We start from the raw sequence: 15,389 nt of genomic DNA on the forward strand, positions 1-15,389 counted from the left end.
TGAAGGCAGTGGGCGGGGGGGCCGGGGAGGGGGTAGCAGACAGAAGAGCTTTGCATCTTTAATTAAAAAGTGATTTAAATTAATTTTCTGCTCCAAAACCCCTATCTGGGGGGCGGGGTGTGTGGCAGTGATTAAAGGCTCTCTGGGCCCCCTTCCCTTCCGCCTTCCTTAAAGGGCCAGCGTCGCCCAAGGGACAGTTGCTCCAGAGGGCTTTAGGGGCAGTGTCCCTGACACAGGGGCCCCCAGAGTCGGCCAAGGTCCCCAGGGTACTGCCCCCTCCCAAGCCCATTGTCCAGCAGATGGGGAGACAGGCTGAGAGAGAAGAGGTGCTGAGAGGGGTCTGGAACCTGGGTGCCTGGGTGGGGGACACCGAGGGACAGCCAGGCTGGGGGAGCTGGGGGTCGGTGGGCCTGGGAGGTTCCAAGGATAGTCAGGGACAGAGAGAGGAGGGCACGGGACAGAGGGCCAGAGCCAGAGAGGTGGGGCGGGGGGGGGGGTGTTTTGGGGTGAGGCCGAGCCCCAGGTTGGGGAGGCGGAGACCTTCCTGGGGTGGGGGGGAGCAGGGCTGCGGGCCTCCTCACAGCCTCTGCTCCTGCTCGCTGGCCCTCTCCCAGCGGGAAGTGCTGCTGCCGTCCTCGGCAACCCCTCCTGCTGCAGCTCCAGCTGGCTCACCCTGGCGGCGGTGGCTGGTGGCTGGTGGCTGGCTTCCGCGAGAGCAGAGGACCGAGAGGCAGGTTGCCGCAGAGCAGAGCTGTTTATGAGGGTCATAAAAATATCCTTAGCGAGCCCAGCAGGGGTGGGCACGCTGCCTCCGCCCCTGTCTCACTGACTCCCTCTCTCTGGGTCTCTGTCCCCCCCTGGATCTCTGGCCCCCAACTCTGTCCCCCTCTTCCTGGATCTCGTCCCGGCCCCCTTCCTTCTCCATCTCTGTCTCGTTTCTCTTTGGCCAGGTCTCTCAGGAGTGATGGTAGGTAACTCCTGGGGGTCCAGAGGATGAAAACAAGGGGTCATTTCCCTGGGAGAGCCCATCATTGCGATTTCAGGGAGTTCGCGGGCCTCCTGACACACATTCGCACATCCCCTCAGGAATTTGAGGACACCAGAGGATAAAGACCCCTAATGTGGAAAAAGCCAGTGAGACAATGAATCCCAGTGTCTCTCTTCTCCCACCTGCCCTCTGCTCTCGCTGACCTCCTCTCAGTTCCTCCAACACTCCAGGCACATTCCTGCCCCAGGGCCTTTGCACCTGCTATTCCTCTGCTTCCCACAAGGGTCTTCCTTGGGCCATCCACCTGGCTCCCTCCCTCACCTTCTTCAGGTCTCTGCCCTGATGTCACCTCCTGTGAGGGCCTTCGCTGTCCAGCTTATATCATCATCTCTGTTCCCCTTGTGCTCTGCTTTGGAGCACTTGTCACCTCCAGGCATTGTTTTACACTTACACATTTACTTACTGGTCTACTCCCTCCCCGACCATCCCCAACTGAATGCAAGTGCCAGGAGGCCAGGAAGTTTGTCTTGCTTCCCCGCTCGGTCTCCAGGCGCCCAGCACACAGTCGCGCTCCATAGTAATTTTTGTCGCAGAACCCTCTTCTATCTCACTAGAACACTAGCTGCAAAGGCCGTGTGGGTCCCAGATCCTCCAGGACCCAGATAACAACCTCCGACCTGCCCTCTGACAGATGCGGGAGCAGGCACACGATTTACCCTCAGCTCTGGAGGTTGCACAAACTGCACAGAGAGCCCCGAGACCCTCGTAAGAGGCGGGGCCGGGGGGGGGGGCGGGGGTGGAAAACAGGCAGGGGGACACAGGGATGCCTCCAGGCCAACCACCCACGTGCACATACACACGCCAGGCACGGGCTGACACTCTGACATGCGAGGCCCAGACTGTGTGTGTACAAAGTCAGGCGACACTCACCCCCGATACTCCCCATCTTCAGAGACACCAACAACCCTGCAAACACACGCCGGGCCCCAGGGCATAGCACATCCCCGGGCATCGCCCCACAACCAGACAAGCCAGACGCGCGCGCGCACGCAGATGGCTTCAGACCAGGCACAGAGCATCCTCGGCTCCCGGGGGAGAGAAGTTAGGGGGCCCAGAGCCAGAAGAGAAACTAAAATAGGGGGTCTGGTTCGAGACCTCCCAGCCTCCAGTTCTCTCCTCTGTGTGCTCGTCTCCTAGAGACAGACGGACAGAGACCAAGAGAGAGAGACAAAGAGACAGAGAGACAAAGAGGGAAGGGCAAGGAGAGGAAGGGAGCGGGGACGCGGAGCCGGGCAGCGGGGCCGGGCGGGCGGGCGGAGACCTGCGGCGGCGGCGGGGAGGCCCGCGCGGGGGGCGGGGGGCCGGGGTGGGGACCCGGGGAGACCCCGACACAAAGGCCGCCCTGAGGGCGGCGGCGCCGGGGGTGGGGGGAGGGCGAGGCGGAGGGGAGGCAGGCGGGAGGCGGGAGGGGAGGTGGGGGAGGGAGGGGAGGAGGGGGAGGGGAGGGGAGGGGAGGGGAGGGCCGCCCGCCCCGCCCGCGGCCCAGCCACCGGCGGACAGCGGGTTAAGCATCTCGATGTGGAACTTCCGGATGTGACCACAGAGAGAGGGAGAGACCGGGAGAGACCGGGAGAGACCGGGAGGCGGGGAGACACCGAGCCGCCCAGCCGCCCGCAGCCCTCCGGCCCGCCGCCGGGACCCCGCGCGGGGACCCCCGCCGCCCGCGCCCCCGCCCCGCGCCCCCGCCCCGCGCCCCGCCGCCCCCTCCCCGTCTCCCGGTCCTCGGCCTCGGGCCGCTCCATCCTCCCGGGACCCGGGGCGGGGGTGGGGGCGGGGAGGGACCGGGGGCCCGCGCCCCCGCTCACCCCTGCCCCCGCCGGCATGAGCCCCTCGCCGTGACCCCCGCGGGGGGGAGGGCGCCGGGGGTCCATGCGCGCAGCCTCCGCGCTGCCCGGCGCCGGCCACTGACGGCGGCGGGGGTGGGGGGGCCGGGCCCCCGGTCTCCCGCCCCACCCGCTGGCGTCCGCACCGCGGCCCGTCGGGGGCCGCTGCCCCGGGCTGCGCCCGCCCCGCCGGCCAGGCCCTGGAGGGACCCGGGAGCTGCCGCCGGCTTCAGCCCATGGCCGGGAGGGTAGGTCTGGGGCCGCGCACCCGTCCCGCCCCCTCCTCCGTCTCTTTCTCTGCCTCCCTCCCCTCTCTCTGCCCCCGGCTCTCCCCTGTCTCTGCTCGGGGTCTCCCCTTCTCTCCACCCCTGGGTCTCCCGTGTCTCTGCCCCGGGTCTCCCCCTCTTTCGGGCTGGGGTCTCCCCCTCTCTCCGGCTGGAGTCTCCTCTCTCTGTCCCCGGGTCTCCCCTGTTTTTGCTCCGGGTCTCCCCCTCTCTCCACCCTGGTGTCTCCTCCTCTCTCTGCTCTGGCTCTCCCCTGGCTCTGCTCCGGTCCCCGCTCTCTCCAGCCAGGGTCTCCTCCTCTCTCCACCCCTGGGTCTCCTCTCTCTGGGCCCCCACACCCTGGGTCTCCCCTGCCCCTGGGTCTCCTGCTCCATGCCGGTCCGTTCTGCCACCCACTTTCCCCTTCTGCCCTCCCCAGTCCTCCCCTCTGGTCTACTTTTGTTCCAAGTCCTCCTGAGGGTTAGGGGTGGGGACAGTGCTGGGGGAGGGGGTGTCTCACCAGGCGGGGCCAGAGGTTCTGTCTTCTTTGGTTCTGAGGATGGGGAGAGCAGAGGAGATGAGGTGAGGAGGTGAGTATGCACCTTTGGGGGTGCAGGGGGTGGGGACGTGGCAGGATGTCAGGATCCCATTGCCCGTCTTAGGAGGTGCGAGGCATGGCGCGGAAATGTTGGATTCAACTTTGGGGCTCAGGAGAAGTTAGGAGAGGAGGAAGAGAAAGACACGGAGAGAGGGACACACACACACACACACACACACACACACACACACGGAGCCCTGGGTGCCAGGGCGCCCCAGGGCGGGGATGCCTGCGTCCTTCTGTTGGAGTCTCTGCTTCTCTGAGCCGTTTCCGAAGCGCAGGGACAGGGCTTGGCCTGGGTGCCTAAGGTCCCCCGGCCTCCGCAGCCTGCGTGCTTGTGTGATGACAGCGCTTCGCTCTGGGCCGATTGCACAAGTGGGTTTCTGCGGTCGTGCAGGTTTACGCTTTGGTTCAACAAGTGTTTGTGGAATGTGTGCCAGGTGCTGTGCAGAATGCCTCCTTCATTCATTCATTCATTCATTTATTGACCCACTCATTCTTTCATTGCTGCATCTGGTGTTTGGCTCTGTGTGTGTGGGGGGGTGCATTCACATGGCAAGGGGCGTGTGACAGGTTGTTAAGGCACACTCAGATGTGCATATGTGATAACTATGAGATGAAATTGAAGTTGGGGTGGACAGTGTAGACATACATTTATGCATAAATGATGTGCTGCTGTTGTGGTAAGTGTCCATGAGTGAGCCTCTCTCTCTCTCTCTCTCTCTCTCTCTCTCCTGTATCTTCTCTCCTCCATCCTCTCTGTCCTCCCCTGTGTCTCTCTCTTGCATCTTGCTCCTAGTCTCTCTCTCCACACTCTCTCACCTCCTGCCTACCCTCCTGGCTCCGGGAGGAGCTGGGAGTTACATCAGCTGATCCCTGACCCCCACCCACCCCAACCCTTAGACCTGAGATCTGGGTCATCTCTCTCCTCTGGACCTTTCTGCCCACACATTGAGAATCTGGGAGGGGACATTTTTCACAGGCCAGGCGTATAAGAGAAGACCCTGGGACAGAGCCTTTAGCTCCACCCCAGCCCCATGGGACCATGGGTCCAAAGCTGGCAGGGCTCAGACACGGAGAATGGAAGGGCTGACTCTGGGGACAGGGAGGGGCCTCTCCTGGGTGCCAGGGTAGAGCTTTCCTGATGCCTCCTTGGGGCTCTCCCCCTCTCGCCTCCCCCCAGTATGATGAGCTGCCCCACTACCCAGGCATCGTGGACAGCACCGCAGCCCTGGCTGGCTTCTCGGAGGCAGTGGCCTCAGCACCGAGAGCCCCGGGGCCCTATGGCCCCCACCGGCCTCCCCAACCCCAGCCCCCGGGCTTGGACAGTGATGGCCTGAGGAGAGAGAAGGATGAGATCTACGGGTGAGTCGGGGCAGGACTGAAGGCTCCGTGGGGTCTTGGGATGCGGGCTCCTTTCTCTGACTTTCCTTGCTCTGTCTTGGTCTCTCCATGTCTTCCTCTGGGTCTTCTGTCCCTCCCCCCAGGTGCCCCACACTCCGCACATCCCCTCCTTCCCCTCACGAACCTTCTCTCCTGCTTCCCCCAGACACCCGCTCTTCCCACTGCTGGCCCTGGTCTTTGAGAAATGTGAACTGGCCACGTGCTCGCCCCGTGACGGGGCCGGGGCTGGGGTGGGCGCACCTCCAGGCGGTGACGTGTGCTCCTCTGATTCCTTCAATGAGGACATCGCTGCCTTTGCCAAGCAGGTGGGCACCCCCCTCTGCTGTGTGTGCTGGGGGGGTGGGCAGTGAGCAGAGGTGGGAAGGACACGGGACGCGCCCTCCCCGGACTCTCTCTTCCTCCCAGGTCCGCTCTGAGAGGCCTCTCTTCTCTTCCAACCCGGAGCTGGACAATCTGGTGAGACCTGCACCCTCCCCGATGCCCCTTCCTCCTGTCCCCCCCTCCAAGGCCCTGGGGTTGGTTGTGGCCACCTGTAGAGAGGTCACCTAACACGCTTTTTCAAACAGCCATCATTGTTGCCCATTTGCAGTGAGTCTAGCCAAGAGCTTGAGAACGGGGATGGATGGCCTGGCTTCCAATCCGAGCTCTGCCACTCACTAGTTCTGTGACCCAGGACACGGAGCCGCATCTCCCCGTGCCTCAGTTTCCTCCTCTGTAGCTAGGAGAGATTCCTGTGTGTGGATAAAATGGGGCTAACAGGAGTCTGGCTCTTAGAACAGCACCTGGCACAGACCAGGGACTCAGTAGGCATTTAGCTGTGCTTCAGCCGGGACAACCGAGCCCACGCCGGGATGGGGATGGGTGCGGGGACGAGTGCAGGAACAGGGCTGCAGCGGGGAGAGGACAGAGGAGAGGGGCAGGGAAGGAGAAATACCCCCACTTCTCCCTTTCTTTTGCTTTCTGGCTCCCGCCGGGGCTTCCTATTGGCTGAGCCCTTTGGCAAAGGGCTCTGGGAAATGTAGTTTACAGTCAAAGTGGGAAGTGGAGCAGGGGGCAGGGGGCTGAGATGGGGTATTATAGCGGGACTTCATGCAACGGATCAAAAGGATTTTCTGTCTCTTCCACCTCTTGCTTCTCTTTCTTTGTCTCTGACTCTCTCACGTTCCATCTTCCCTTAATTCTGGGTCTCTGTTCTCTGTTGCTCTCTGCGCCCCCCTTCTGTCCCTCTCTGCCTCTCTGTCCTCTGTCTTTGTCATTCTAACTCACTCTTTCCCTTCCTCCCTCTCCTCTCACCTTCCTCTTCCCCTTGTCCTTCACCCTCTTTCTCTTTCTTTCCTTCCCTCCTCCCCAACCTTCTCCTCTCCCTCCTTCCCTCCCTCCTCCTCCTCTTGTCCTTCTCCCTCTCTCTCCTTCCCTCTGCCCCTCCCTCCTCCCCTCCTCTGTCTCTTCCCATCTCCATCTCTGTTTTCAGATGATACAGGCCATTCAGGTGCTCCGCTTCCACCTGCTGGAGCTGGAGAAGGTGAGTGCTTCTCACTTCCCCTCCCACCCTCGCCTGCCCCCCCATCCCTCCCCTTCTCACCCCTTCCACCCCTCCTTCAGGCTCTCTGCCCACTGGAGCTGGAGCAGAATGCTGCCCCCACCCCTGTACACCCCAGCCCTGGCCCCCGGGTGGCCCCCCCAGTACCCCGGTGCCCCCTCAGGTCCACGACCTGTGCGACAACTTCTGTCACCGCTACATCACCTGCCTCAAGGGAAAGATGCCCATCGACCTGGTCATCGAGGATCGGGATGGCGGCTGCAGGGAGGACCTCGAGGACTACCCGCCCTCCTGCCCCAGCCTCCCAGATCAGGTGGGTCAGGGATGGGGCGCCGGGCATCACCCCATGACCAAAGCCCTGAGCAGACATAGCCGGGCTACCGCGTGAAGGAGCACACGCACCCCCCAGCCTCAGGCAGCCACAGCCAGACATGTGTGAGCACGGGGCACACGCCAGCGATGCCACAGCTACACAGACCGGAACACAGCTGGATGGCATTGCGCGCGCGCGCGCGCACACACACACACACACACACACTCCCATAGACTCAGCTACACCCACACAGTGTCAGACACAGCTACACAACTCACTGACGGCCATTCTCACTCACAGCTAGACAACAGCACGTACCACACACTCAAACACACACATCCCAGCCGCGTAACAGTGTCACACAGCATATCACCTGACTGAGACCCACGCTTGTAGAGCACATCCGGCCTCACAACAGCCACATGGAGGTAAACGGAGCCAAGCGGCCCCAGATCCTGCCACACAAACTCAGACACGGCCACACTCAGACCCAGGCCTCCACGCGCGCATACATGTGGCACCCTCCCCACATCACAGCTGGACTGCGGCCCCGGGCACACGCACCATGCCACCCAGCAGCCCAAGCCCCAGAGGCAGATGGATGAGTTTTGTTGACAATCCCATAAACATCAGCGCAGATCCTGTATTTTTTTTTAAGATTTTATTTATTTATTCATGAGAGACACACAGAGAGGCAGAGACACAGGCAGAGGGAGAAGCAGGCTCCCTGCGGGGAGCTCGATGCAGGACTCAATCCCAGGACCCCAGGATCATGACCTGAGCCGAAGGCAGATGCTCAACCACTGAGCCATCCAGGCGTCCCAGCAGCACAGATCCTAAACAGGGCCACCCCCACATGGTGGTCATGCTACCAGCACACACAGCAATGATACAACATGACACCTGCACCCAGACACAGGCACGCGGTTGTACTGCACATAGACTCAGGCATGCTGCACACAGCAGTCACAGGGACCCTCTGGCCCACATGTGCCCCGTAATCTGCACATGCTCCACTAGAGCCCCCACTCAGAGACATAGCCGTACTCCGTATCTTCACCCGGCCTCCCATACACACCCATGGCAATGCTCCAGCCCCATGGAGTCACAAAGCCTCCTGTGCGATAACCACACACACTGTCTCACAAAGAGGACAGCTATTAAAAAAAAAAAAAAAAAAAAAAAAGAGGACAGAGGACAGCCAACCCCTCAAACAACAGCCACAAACTTAGAAAAACGTGGCCTACACAGCCACTTGGCCATCTCAAATGGGACACAACTACGTATCAGTCCCGCTGTGTGTCTCAGCTCCACACATGTAACTCTCAACCATGCCATCTCGGGCACAGGCACAAGCACACTGACATGCACCACACAGCAGTCGCGAGACAGAATCAGGCACACTGAAGGGGAACAGCCGGAGGTGACGGTGGCAGCCAAGGTCAGGAGCCTTCAGTTTGCACATCCGTCCACCATGCACTCACACACACAATTCCACACAGACATACCACACCTGGAGAAGCCTTCTCTGAGCTTTGGCATCTCTAGCTCTGCCCCTGCAGGACACAGATGATGCAGCACCCGGCAGTGGGCCATGTCGGGCAGGGCTGGCAGGGTGGAGGGCAGTCAGCAGGGCAGGTGGGGTACTGGGTCTGCCTCTCAACAATTGAACTGATCCTTTAACCAAATGATAAAGAGGTGTTGATGCAATCTCTGGGGGGGCGGGGCAGCCTCCCTAGGACACAGAGCTGGGCCCTGGGCAGGCGGATCCAATGCATTGTCAAGTTCCTCAAAATGTATCAGAGTTTGGACTAAAGAAAGCGCAACCCGAACTGCCCCCCCTTCATCCATCTGCAATTCAGAGACCCACCCCCCATCTGAAAAGTGAAAGTTGTGTTTTATCCCCCTAGAAGTTTAGTGCAAACTCATTTGGCAGCAAAGTCTGACCTGAACTAATGAGAGGCTATTTATAGCCTTTATTTATTCCACTCAGTTAAATATTCATCCATTTTGCTGCAGAAATGTTAATGAGTTCGATGACGAGGTTAAGCCCCGGCCCCCGCTGGGGGTGTTATGAACTTCGAGGCTCGTGGGAGCAGGGATTTACTGTCTATAGCTGGCAAGGGTTCCAGGGGCACCCCGCTGGCTCCATCCATAGACCAGGTGACTCTTGATCTTCAGGGTCGTGAGCTTGAGATTACTTTTAAAAATAAATAAATATGTGAAAAGTTCTGAATTCTGCAACACTGCTGGCCCCCAAGGATTTCAGATAAGATGCTGTGGACCTGTATAAGCACATCTTTACTGGACAATTACAATGCGCCTTTCTTTTTTGTGTGTGTGCTGAAACCCAGGATCGAAACTTTGCACTTTTTTTTTTTTTTTAAGATTTTACTTATTTATTCATGAGAGACACAGACACAGGCAGAGGGAGAAGCAGGTTCCCTGGAGAGAGCCCAATGCAGTACTCGATCCCAGGACCCTGGGATTGCGACCTGAGCCAAAGGCAGACGCTACACTACTGAGCCACCCAGGTTCCCCAAAAGCTTTGTGCCTTTGATGTAAACCAGCTCACTGAGCCCTCACCACACTCTGTGAGGTGGGGACAGGTGTTGTCCTCTGTTTTCCAGTTGAGGAAACAGGTACAGAGAAGCGAAGCACATTACCCAAGGTCACACAGCCAGGAAAGAGGCAGGGACAGGCGTTACCCTCAGGGGTCCCAGCTCCAGAGCCCACGGCCTCAGCCACTGTGCTATCTAGTGCCCCCAAGCCTTGGCACTGACCTCCAGCTCTTGTTTTCCAGAATAATGCATGGATTAGAGACCATGAGGACAGCGGATCTGTACATTTGGGGACCCCGGGTCCATCCAGTGGGGGCCTCGCCTCCCAGAGTGGGGACAACTCCAGCGACCAAGGTAAGAAGCCTGGGAGGTGAAGGGGAAATGTGGAGGTTGGTCTGAGGATTGAAGTTAGACAGCAAGTAGTATTTCCAGAGGCGCGAGGACGACTGGAGTGTGGAGCGCTCTCTTGGGGGAGGGTTCTGGGTCCCCCTGGCCTCTTCCCTCACTGCCCACCATCACAGCATGCCTATCCCCCCTCAGGAGACGGACTAGACACAAGTGTGGCCTCTCCGAGTTCTGGGGGAGAGGACGAGGAGCTGGACCAGGAGCGGCGGCGGAATAAGAAGAGGGGGATCTTCCCCAAGGTGGCTACCAATATCATGAGAGCCTGGTTGTTTCAGCACCTCTCGGTGAGAGCCCTGGGGCCCAGATGCAGGGTGGGCATAGGGTGCGAAGGAAAAGGATGGCTGCACAGAGGCCGAGGCCCTGAGAGAGACCCAGAGATGGGAGACTGAGGCACGGGGGCGGGGTATTGAGGGTAAATCTCAAAGGGGAGAGCATCTGTGAGTGCAACCTGTGGTGCTTCTAAAGGCTCGAAACTCACCCAGTCCTGCCCCCAACCCACCTGCCCCCCATCAGTCATCACCAAATAGAGCCTATGATGGATGGGGCTGTGAGGAGTAGGTGAGGAGCCTAGCGGTCTCCTAGCCAGAAGTGGGTGCAGATGCAGGCAGTTTAGCCCTAACCAGTGCACCACGCTGCATCGGGGTCGGGGGGGGGGGGGGGCGGCGGGGGGAGAGCGGGGAAGATACAGACAGGAAGAGAGTCAGGGAGTCGGGGAGTCACAGAGGGACGGGGACAGGGACAACGAGAGACACGCACAGACCGGGACCCTGACAGAGACTCAGAGAGGGCCCGTGCTGGGTTTTGCCTCTTCCAAGTCTCCGAGCCCCCACCCTGAGCTTCGGTCTCCCTAATGAAACCGGTCAATTAGCATCTAATTGCTGGAAGAGGCGGGGGCGCCCACAGGCATAATTGCCTGAAGCTTGGCTCCACTTCCCTCCACTGGGCCCTGGGGGAGCCTGGAGCGGCTCAGACGAGCTGGCTCTCCAGGCCCTGCTCCAGCCTAGGCTCACCATCCCCACGGGGCCAGGCCTTGGGGCTCAGGTGGCAGGCTGGGCAGGCAGGGTGATTCTTGCTGGTGGCCACAGCACCCGTACCCCTCAGAGGAGCAGAAGAAACAGCTGGCGCAGGACACGGGGCTCACCATCCTGCAGGTCAACAACTGGTGAGGCTTACGCGGGTCGCCGAGCCCCCAGCCCCGGGCGGGAGGCCGGGCGCTGTCCGCGGTGCTGAAGGAGGCTCCCGAGGCCCTGGGAGCCTCTCCGACCCCCCGCCGCATCCCGGTCCTCTCCTTCCAGCTCTGTCTACGTGTGTTCTTTTCTGCCTCTCCCCTACTTCCTCTTACACCTTCCTTTTATTTCCATAACCCTCTCCCAGGTTCATTAACGCCCGGAGACGCATCGTGCAACCAATGATCGATCAATCCAACCGCACAGGTACAGGGAGAAGCTGGGGAGAGAGGGCCTAATGCTCTCCGGGGACGTATCAACGCTGGGACCCGCCTATGCAGGGTCTCAGCCTGCACCCCTCCACCTCCCTGCCAGGGCAGAGTGCAGCCTTCAGCCCAGAGGGTCAACCCATGGGGGGCTACACGGAAGCTCAGCCACACATGACTGTCAGGCCTCCAGGTAAGGCCCCGCCCCTTAGCTAAGCCACGCCCCAACACGCCAGGCCCCGCCTCCAAATGAAGGTTTCCCCCACCTTCTGGGATTAAGTGCATGAGTAATACAGTAATTCACTTGCATAACTGTGGAGCTGGAGAAGTGATCGTAGATTTCCTGATGCCCACTTTTTCCGAGCTGAGTTTGCTCCTTCCAGGTCTGCCCATCCATTGGAAGGCTCTACTTTTCCTTAAAGGACTAGTTCCTTTTTAAAAAATACTTTGTTTATTTTATTTTAGGGAGTGCACGCACACGAGGGCGAGCAAGGGCACCCCTGTGCACATGAGTGGGAGGAGTAGGGGAAGGGAGCAGCAGGGGGTAGGACAAAAACAGACCCCGCATTGAGTGCAGAGCCAGATGGAGAGCTTGATCTCACGACCCTGAGATCATGACCTGAACTGAAATAAAAAATCCGTAGCTCAATCGCTCAATCGACTGAGCCACCCAGGCACCCCAGGACTAGTACTTTCTTAAATGATGACTCAGTGTGTCCTGATAGAGGGATTCCCTGGGGAAGGAGCAGGTGGGAGGGGCATATGGGGATGTCTGGTGAAGAACCACAACCCTCCTCTCTTGTCTTCCAGGGTCGATGGGAATGAGTTTGAACCTAGAAGGAGAGTGGCATTATCTATAGATTCAGGACAAGTGTGAGTGTCCAATGTCTAGGGATTCTGGGTTAGGGGTTGTGCAGCTCTCAAACTTTGGTAAGACCTCCAGATTCCAATATTGGGCCCCTCCAGAGCAGGATCAGCATGGGTCCCTGAACTGAGGGTTCTCCAAGGCTTCATGGGAAGATAATCCATCCATCCATCAATCAGCTCATCCATTTGTCTATATATTTATCCACCCATCAATCATCCATCTACCCACTATCCATCCAAACATACATCCACTCACTGTCCATTAATCTATCTACCCACCTACCCATTCATCCATCCACCTCTATACTGATCTGCCCACCCACACATCCACCCACTTAACCACACATTCACTTACTACCCACCTACCCATGAGCCATCCATGCATCCATCTACCACTTGTCATCCATCAGAAAATGCATCAACCCACTCGTCCACTTACCTCTACCCACTAATATGTCCACCTACCATACTGTCACCCATCTACCTACCCACCCAATCATCCCCACATCTACCCATTCATACATCTCCAACATATATTAAACCCTCATTCGATATCCTGACCATAGTCAGGGAGGGTCCTAGTCTTGAGAAGATTTGGGCTTTTGAGGAAATGGACATCAGAAAGGAATGAGTGTCCAGAGCAACAGCTGAAACAATAAAACACAGCTTGTTCAGAGGAGGGAGACATCATCTATCTCTGAGATATCAGGAAAGACTTCATAGAGGAAGTGACTTCTGTTTTGGGCCTTGAAGGATAAATACGAGTCCACTGGGTAGAAGTGAGGTGCAAGGAAGTAGGGTACATTCATTTACTCCCCCAGGTCTTAAAACTTTAGAGCATCTTCTCAGTCTTCATAAAAACCCCAAGAGGGAGAAATTATTATTTTCATGTTACAGATGAGAAAATTGATGCATAGAAAGAAGAGGTCACTTGTACAGGTTCACTCAGTTCAGAAAAGCCAAGGGAATAGCCTGTGCAAAGGCCCAGGGTTGAGAGGCTGCCTGGAATTTCTAAAACGCAAATCAGATCTTGAGCCCCTTTGGATTAAAGCTCTTCTGTGGCTCCCTTATGCCCTCTAGATGAAGTCCAGAGTCTTTAGTTTAGCACCTCTTCATTCTTTCATTCATTTAATGCACATTCCCTGAGCACTTCTGTGCCTGCCCTGTGCTGGGAACATAGCATTGACCATGACAGCCCAGCCCTGCCCTCACGAGGCTCACTGTCCAGTGGGGGAGACAGACCTGTCTTTGGACAGTGATGACCCAATGTAGGCAGGGCTGGGATGAAGGAACTCAGGGACTGGAGGAGCCCAGAGTGGGCATCAGACCCAGGATGGAAGGTTTAGGGAAAATGTCCTAGAAGAGGGGACTTTGTAGCCGAGACCAAGGAGAATGGAAGGAGTGAGGCGGGAGAGGAGGGAATAGTATATGCAAAGGCCAGTGCGCTTAGCAACCTCACAGCTATAAGACGGCCCCCCTGCCCCTGTCACCACTGCGTGAGGGGGAAGGAGGACCTAGCTGAGCTGGTGCCAGCAGGCTGGGTGGGTGAATAATGAACTCAGGGCCAACAGAAAGTCTGGGAGATGGGAGCAGAGACCTAGGAGGGCTTGGGCACCCAGGGGCACGAGGGCAGGAGCCTGGGGAGGAGAGATGCACATGTTTGTTCAGGGCCCGGCAGGTCAGTGGGGGTCTCAGCTCTGCCCTGGCCAATCCAGGACAGGTGTGGCCTGGTCTGAGTGCCAGGGGACCTCAGAGATCAGAAGAGGTGGAGGGGGTTCTCAGTCTCTCTCCTTGTCTTCTTTTCTCTTCCTTGGTCTTAACTGTGCCGTGGGGCCAGGTCCCTCCACACTTCCTGACTTGGCGTCTCGTCCCCTCTCCACAGACCCCAGCGTCCGGACTGTGACCACCAGGCTCACACCTTGTTCCGGTCCCCACCTGGTTCCCGACTTCAGGACCCCACCTCCTAAGGCCCCCCCAATGCAATGCCTACCTCCCTGGGGCCCTGCCGGGACACGGGGGCCTGAGCGCCCACTTGAGGGTCTCTCAAGGACAAAGACAAGGCCTCCAGGCCCTGCACCCTGCTTCTGCCCTCACCTCTGCCTGGAACCCAACCTGAGCTCCTGGGCCTGGGTCTTCAGAAGATGGTGGCTGGGGGTTCCCCACCTCCAGGCTGCAGAAGAGACTGGCGGTGGGCTGGGGAGGTCAGGGAAGGAGGGCCAGCCGGATCCGACATTTGGGAGAGGTCCCCTGGTCCTCCTAGCCCACTCCCTGCCCTTCTCTCCCCCTACCTCCCTTCACTGACGTCTTCTACTTTTTTTTTTAATGATAAAGTCTTAAAAACAAAAAAGCCACCGACCTGAGTTCTTTCTCTTTCGAGATTCCAATTCTCATCAATTTGAAGCTCATGAATTACCAATTATAATAATAATTAGATACTCTTTACCCCCATGCTCTTCCGACACACAGTATCAATCGGCTATGGCTGTGTAACAAACCACCGCAAAGCTTTGTGGTTCAAAACGCCACCTACTTTTTAGCTCATTATTTTACGAGTTGGTATATGAGGCTCTGCTGGGCGGTTCTTGTGATTTCAACAGGGCTCTGCTTGTGTATCTGTGGCCAGAGATGGGTCAGCACCGGGGCTCTGCTGGCCGGCCCCAGGGGCAGCAGGAGTGGCCTTGACAAGCAGACTGTCCAGTTTATTCACACAGAGGCTCGGTAGGACCCCAGGAAAGCACAGGCCTCCTGAGGCCCCCAGCTGAGGTCTGACACCAGTTATCTCTGCTGCATTCTCTTGGCCACGGATTTCAAGGCCAGCCCAGATTCAAGGGAGGAGCCATAGACTCCACCCCTTACAGGGCGGGGACGGGGGGCTGCAAACTCACAGCACAAGAGCCGGGGTCACTTTTGCATCAGTCTCCCACACTGTGGCTCACAGATGACTTTCTTCATCTGTCCCATGGGGCATAAACACAGTTAGCCAGGGCTGTCCTTGGAAACACTCATGTGTGGCCAACAGGCTGGACTGCAGGGAAGTCATGAACCTAGACTCCAGCCCAAGCTGCCAGGGTTCAAATTCTTGCTTTGCCCCCATCCAGCTCCGTGATACTCCCTTGGACTGAGCAAATCTGAGCC

General features: G+C 58.4%; 1 protein-coding gene across 5 annotated transcripts; it reads left to right on the forward strand.

Annotated features, from left to right (window-relative positions):
* Positions 1–2,877: 2,877 nt before the first annotated feature.
* MEIS3 (Meis homeobox 3) lies at positions 2,878–14,642 on the forward strand. Of its 5 annotated transcripts, none has more exons than XM_077847193.1 (13): positions 2,878–3,119; positions 4,916–5,097; positions 5,282–5,441; positions 5,542–5,592; positions 6,608–6,658; positions 6,840–6,989; positions 9,793–9,904; positions 10,091–10,239; positions 11,041–11,117; positions 11,330–11,388; positions 11,502–11,580; positions 12,198–12,260; positions 14,137–14,642. In XM_077847193.1, the coding sequence occupies exons 1-13, from the start codon at positions 3,108–3,110 to the stop codon at positions 14,219–14,221; spliced, it is 1,230 nt and encodes a 409-aa protein (XP_077703319.1). In that variant the 5' UTR covers positions 2,878–3,107; the 3' UTR covers positions 14,222–14,642. The 5 variants fall into 5 exon arrangements, with proteins under 5 accessions (XP_077703319.1, XP_077703295.1, XP_077703286.1 ...); XM_077847169.1 differs by lacking the exon at positions 2,878–3,119 and adding an exon at positions 3,765–4,107 and having other exon boundaries at positions 6,891–6,989; positions 14,137–14,635; XM_077847160.1 differs by lacking the exon at positions 2,878–3,119 and adding an exon at positions 3,767–4,107 and having other exon boundaries at positions 14,137–14,632.
* Positions 14,643–15,389: the final 747 nt, after the last annotated feature.

Source organism: Canis aureus, chromosome 1, assembly GCF_053574225.1.
Source record: "Canis aureus isolate CA01 chromosome 1, VMU_Caureus_v.1.0, whole genome shotgun sequence".
NCBI classification, from domain to species: domain Eukaryota; kingdom Metazoa; phylum Chordata; class Mammalia; order Carnivora; family Canidae; genus Canis; species Canis aureus.

What these genes read in the sequence shown, in the direction of transcription:
- MEIS3 (XM_077847160.1), top strand. Translation starts at nt 3,958, where the DNA reads ATGCCTGCGTCCTTCTGTTGGAGTCTCTGCTTCTCTGAGCCGTTTCCG. An exon ending in TCGCTGCCTTTGCCAAGCAG is followed by an intron (nt 5,442 to 5,541) that starts GTGGGCACCCCC and finishes TCTTCCTCCCAG; the next exon opens with GTCCGCTCTGAGAGGCCTCT. An exon ending in CGATCAATCCAACCGCACAG is followed by an intron (nt 11,389 to 11,501) that starts GTACAGGGAGAA and finishes CTGCCAGGGCAG; the next exon opens with AGTGCAGCCTTCAGCCCAGA.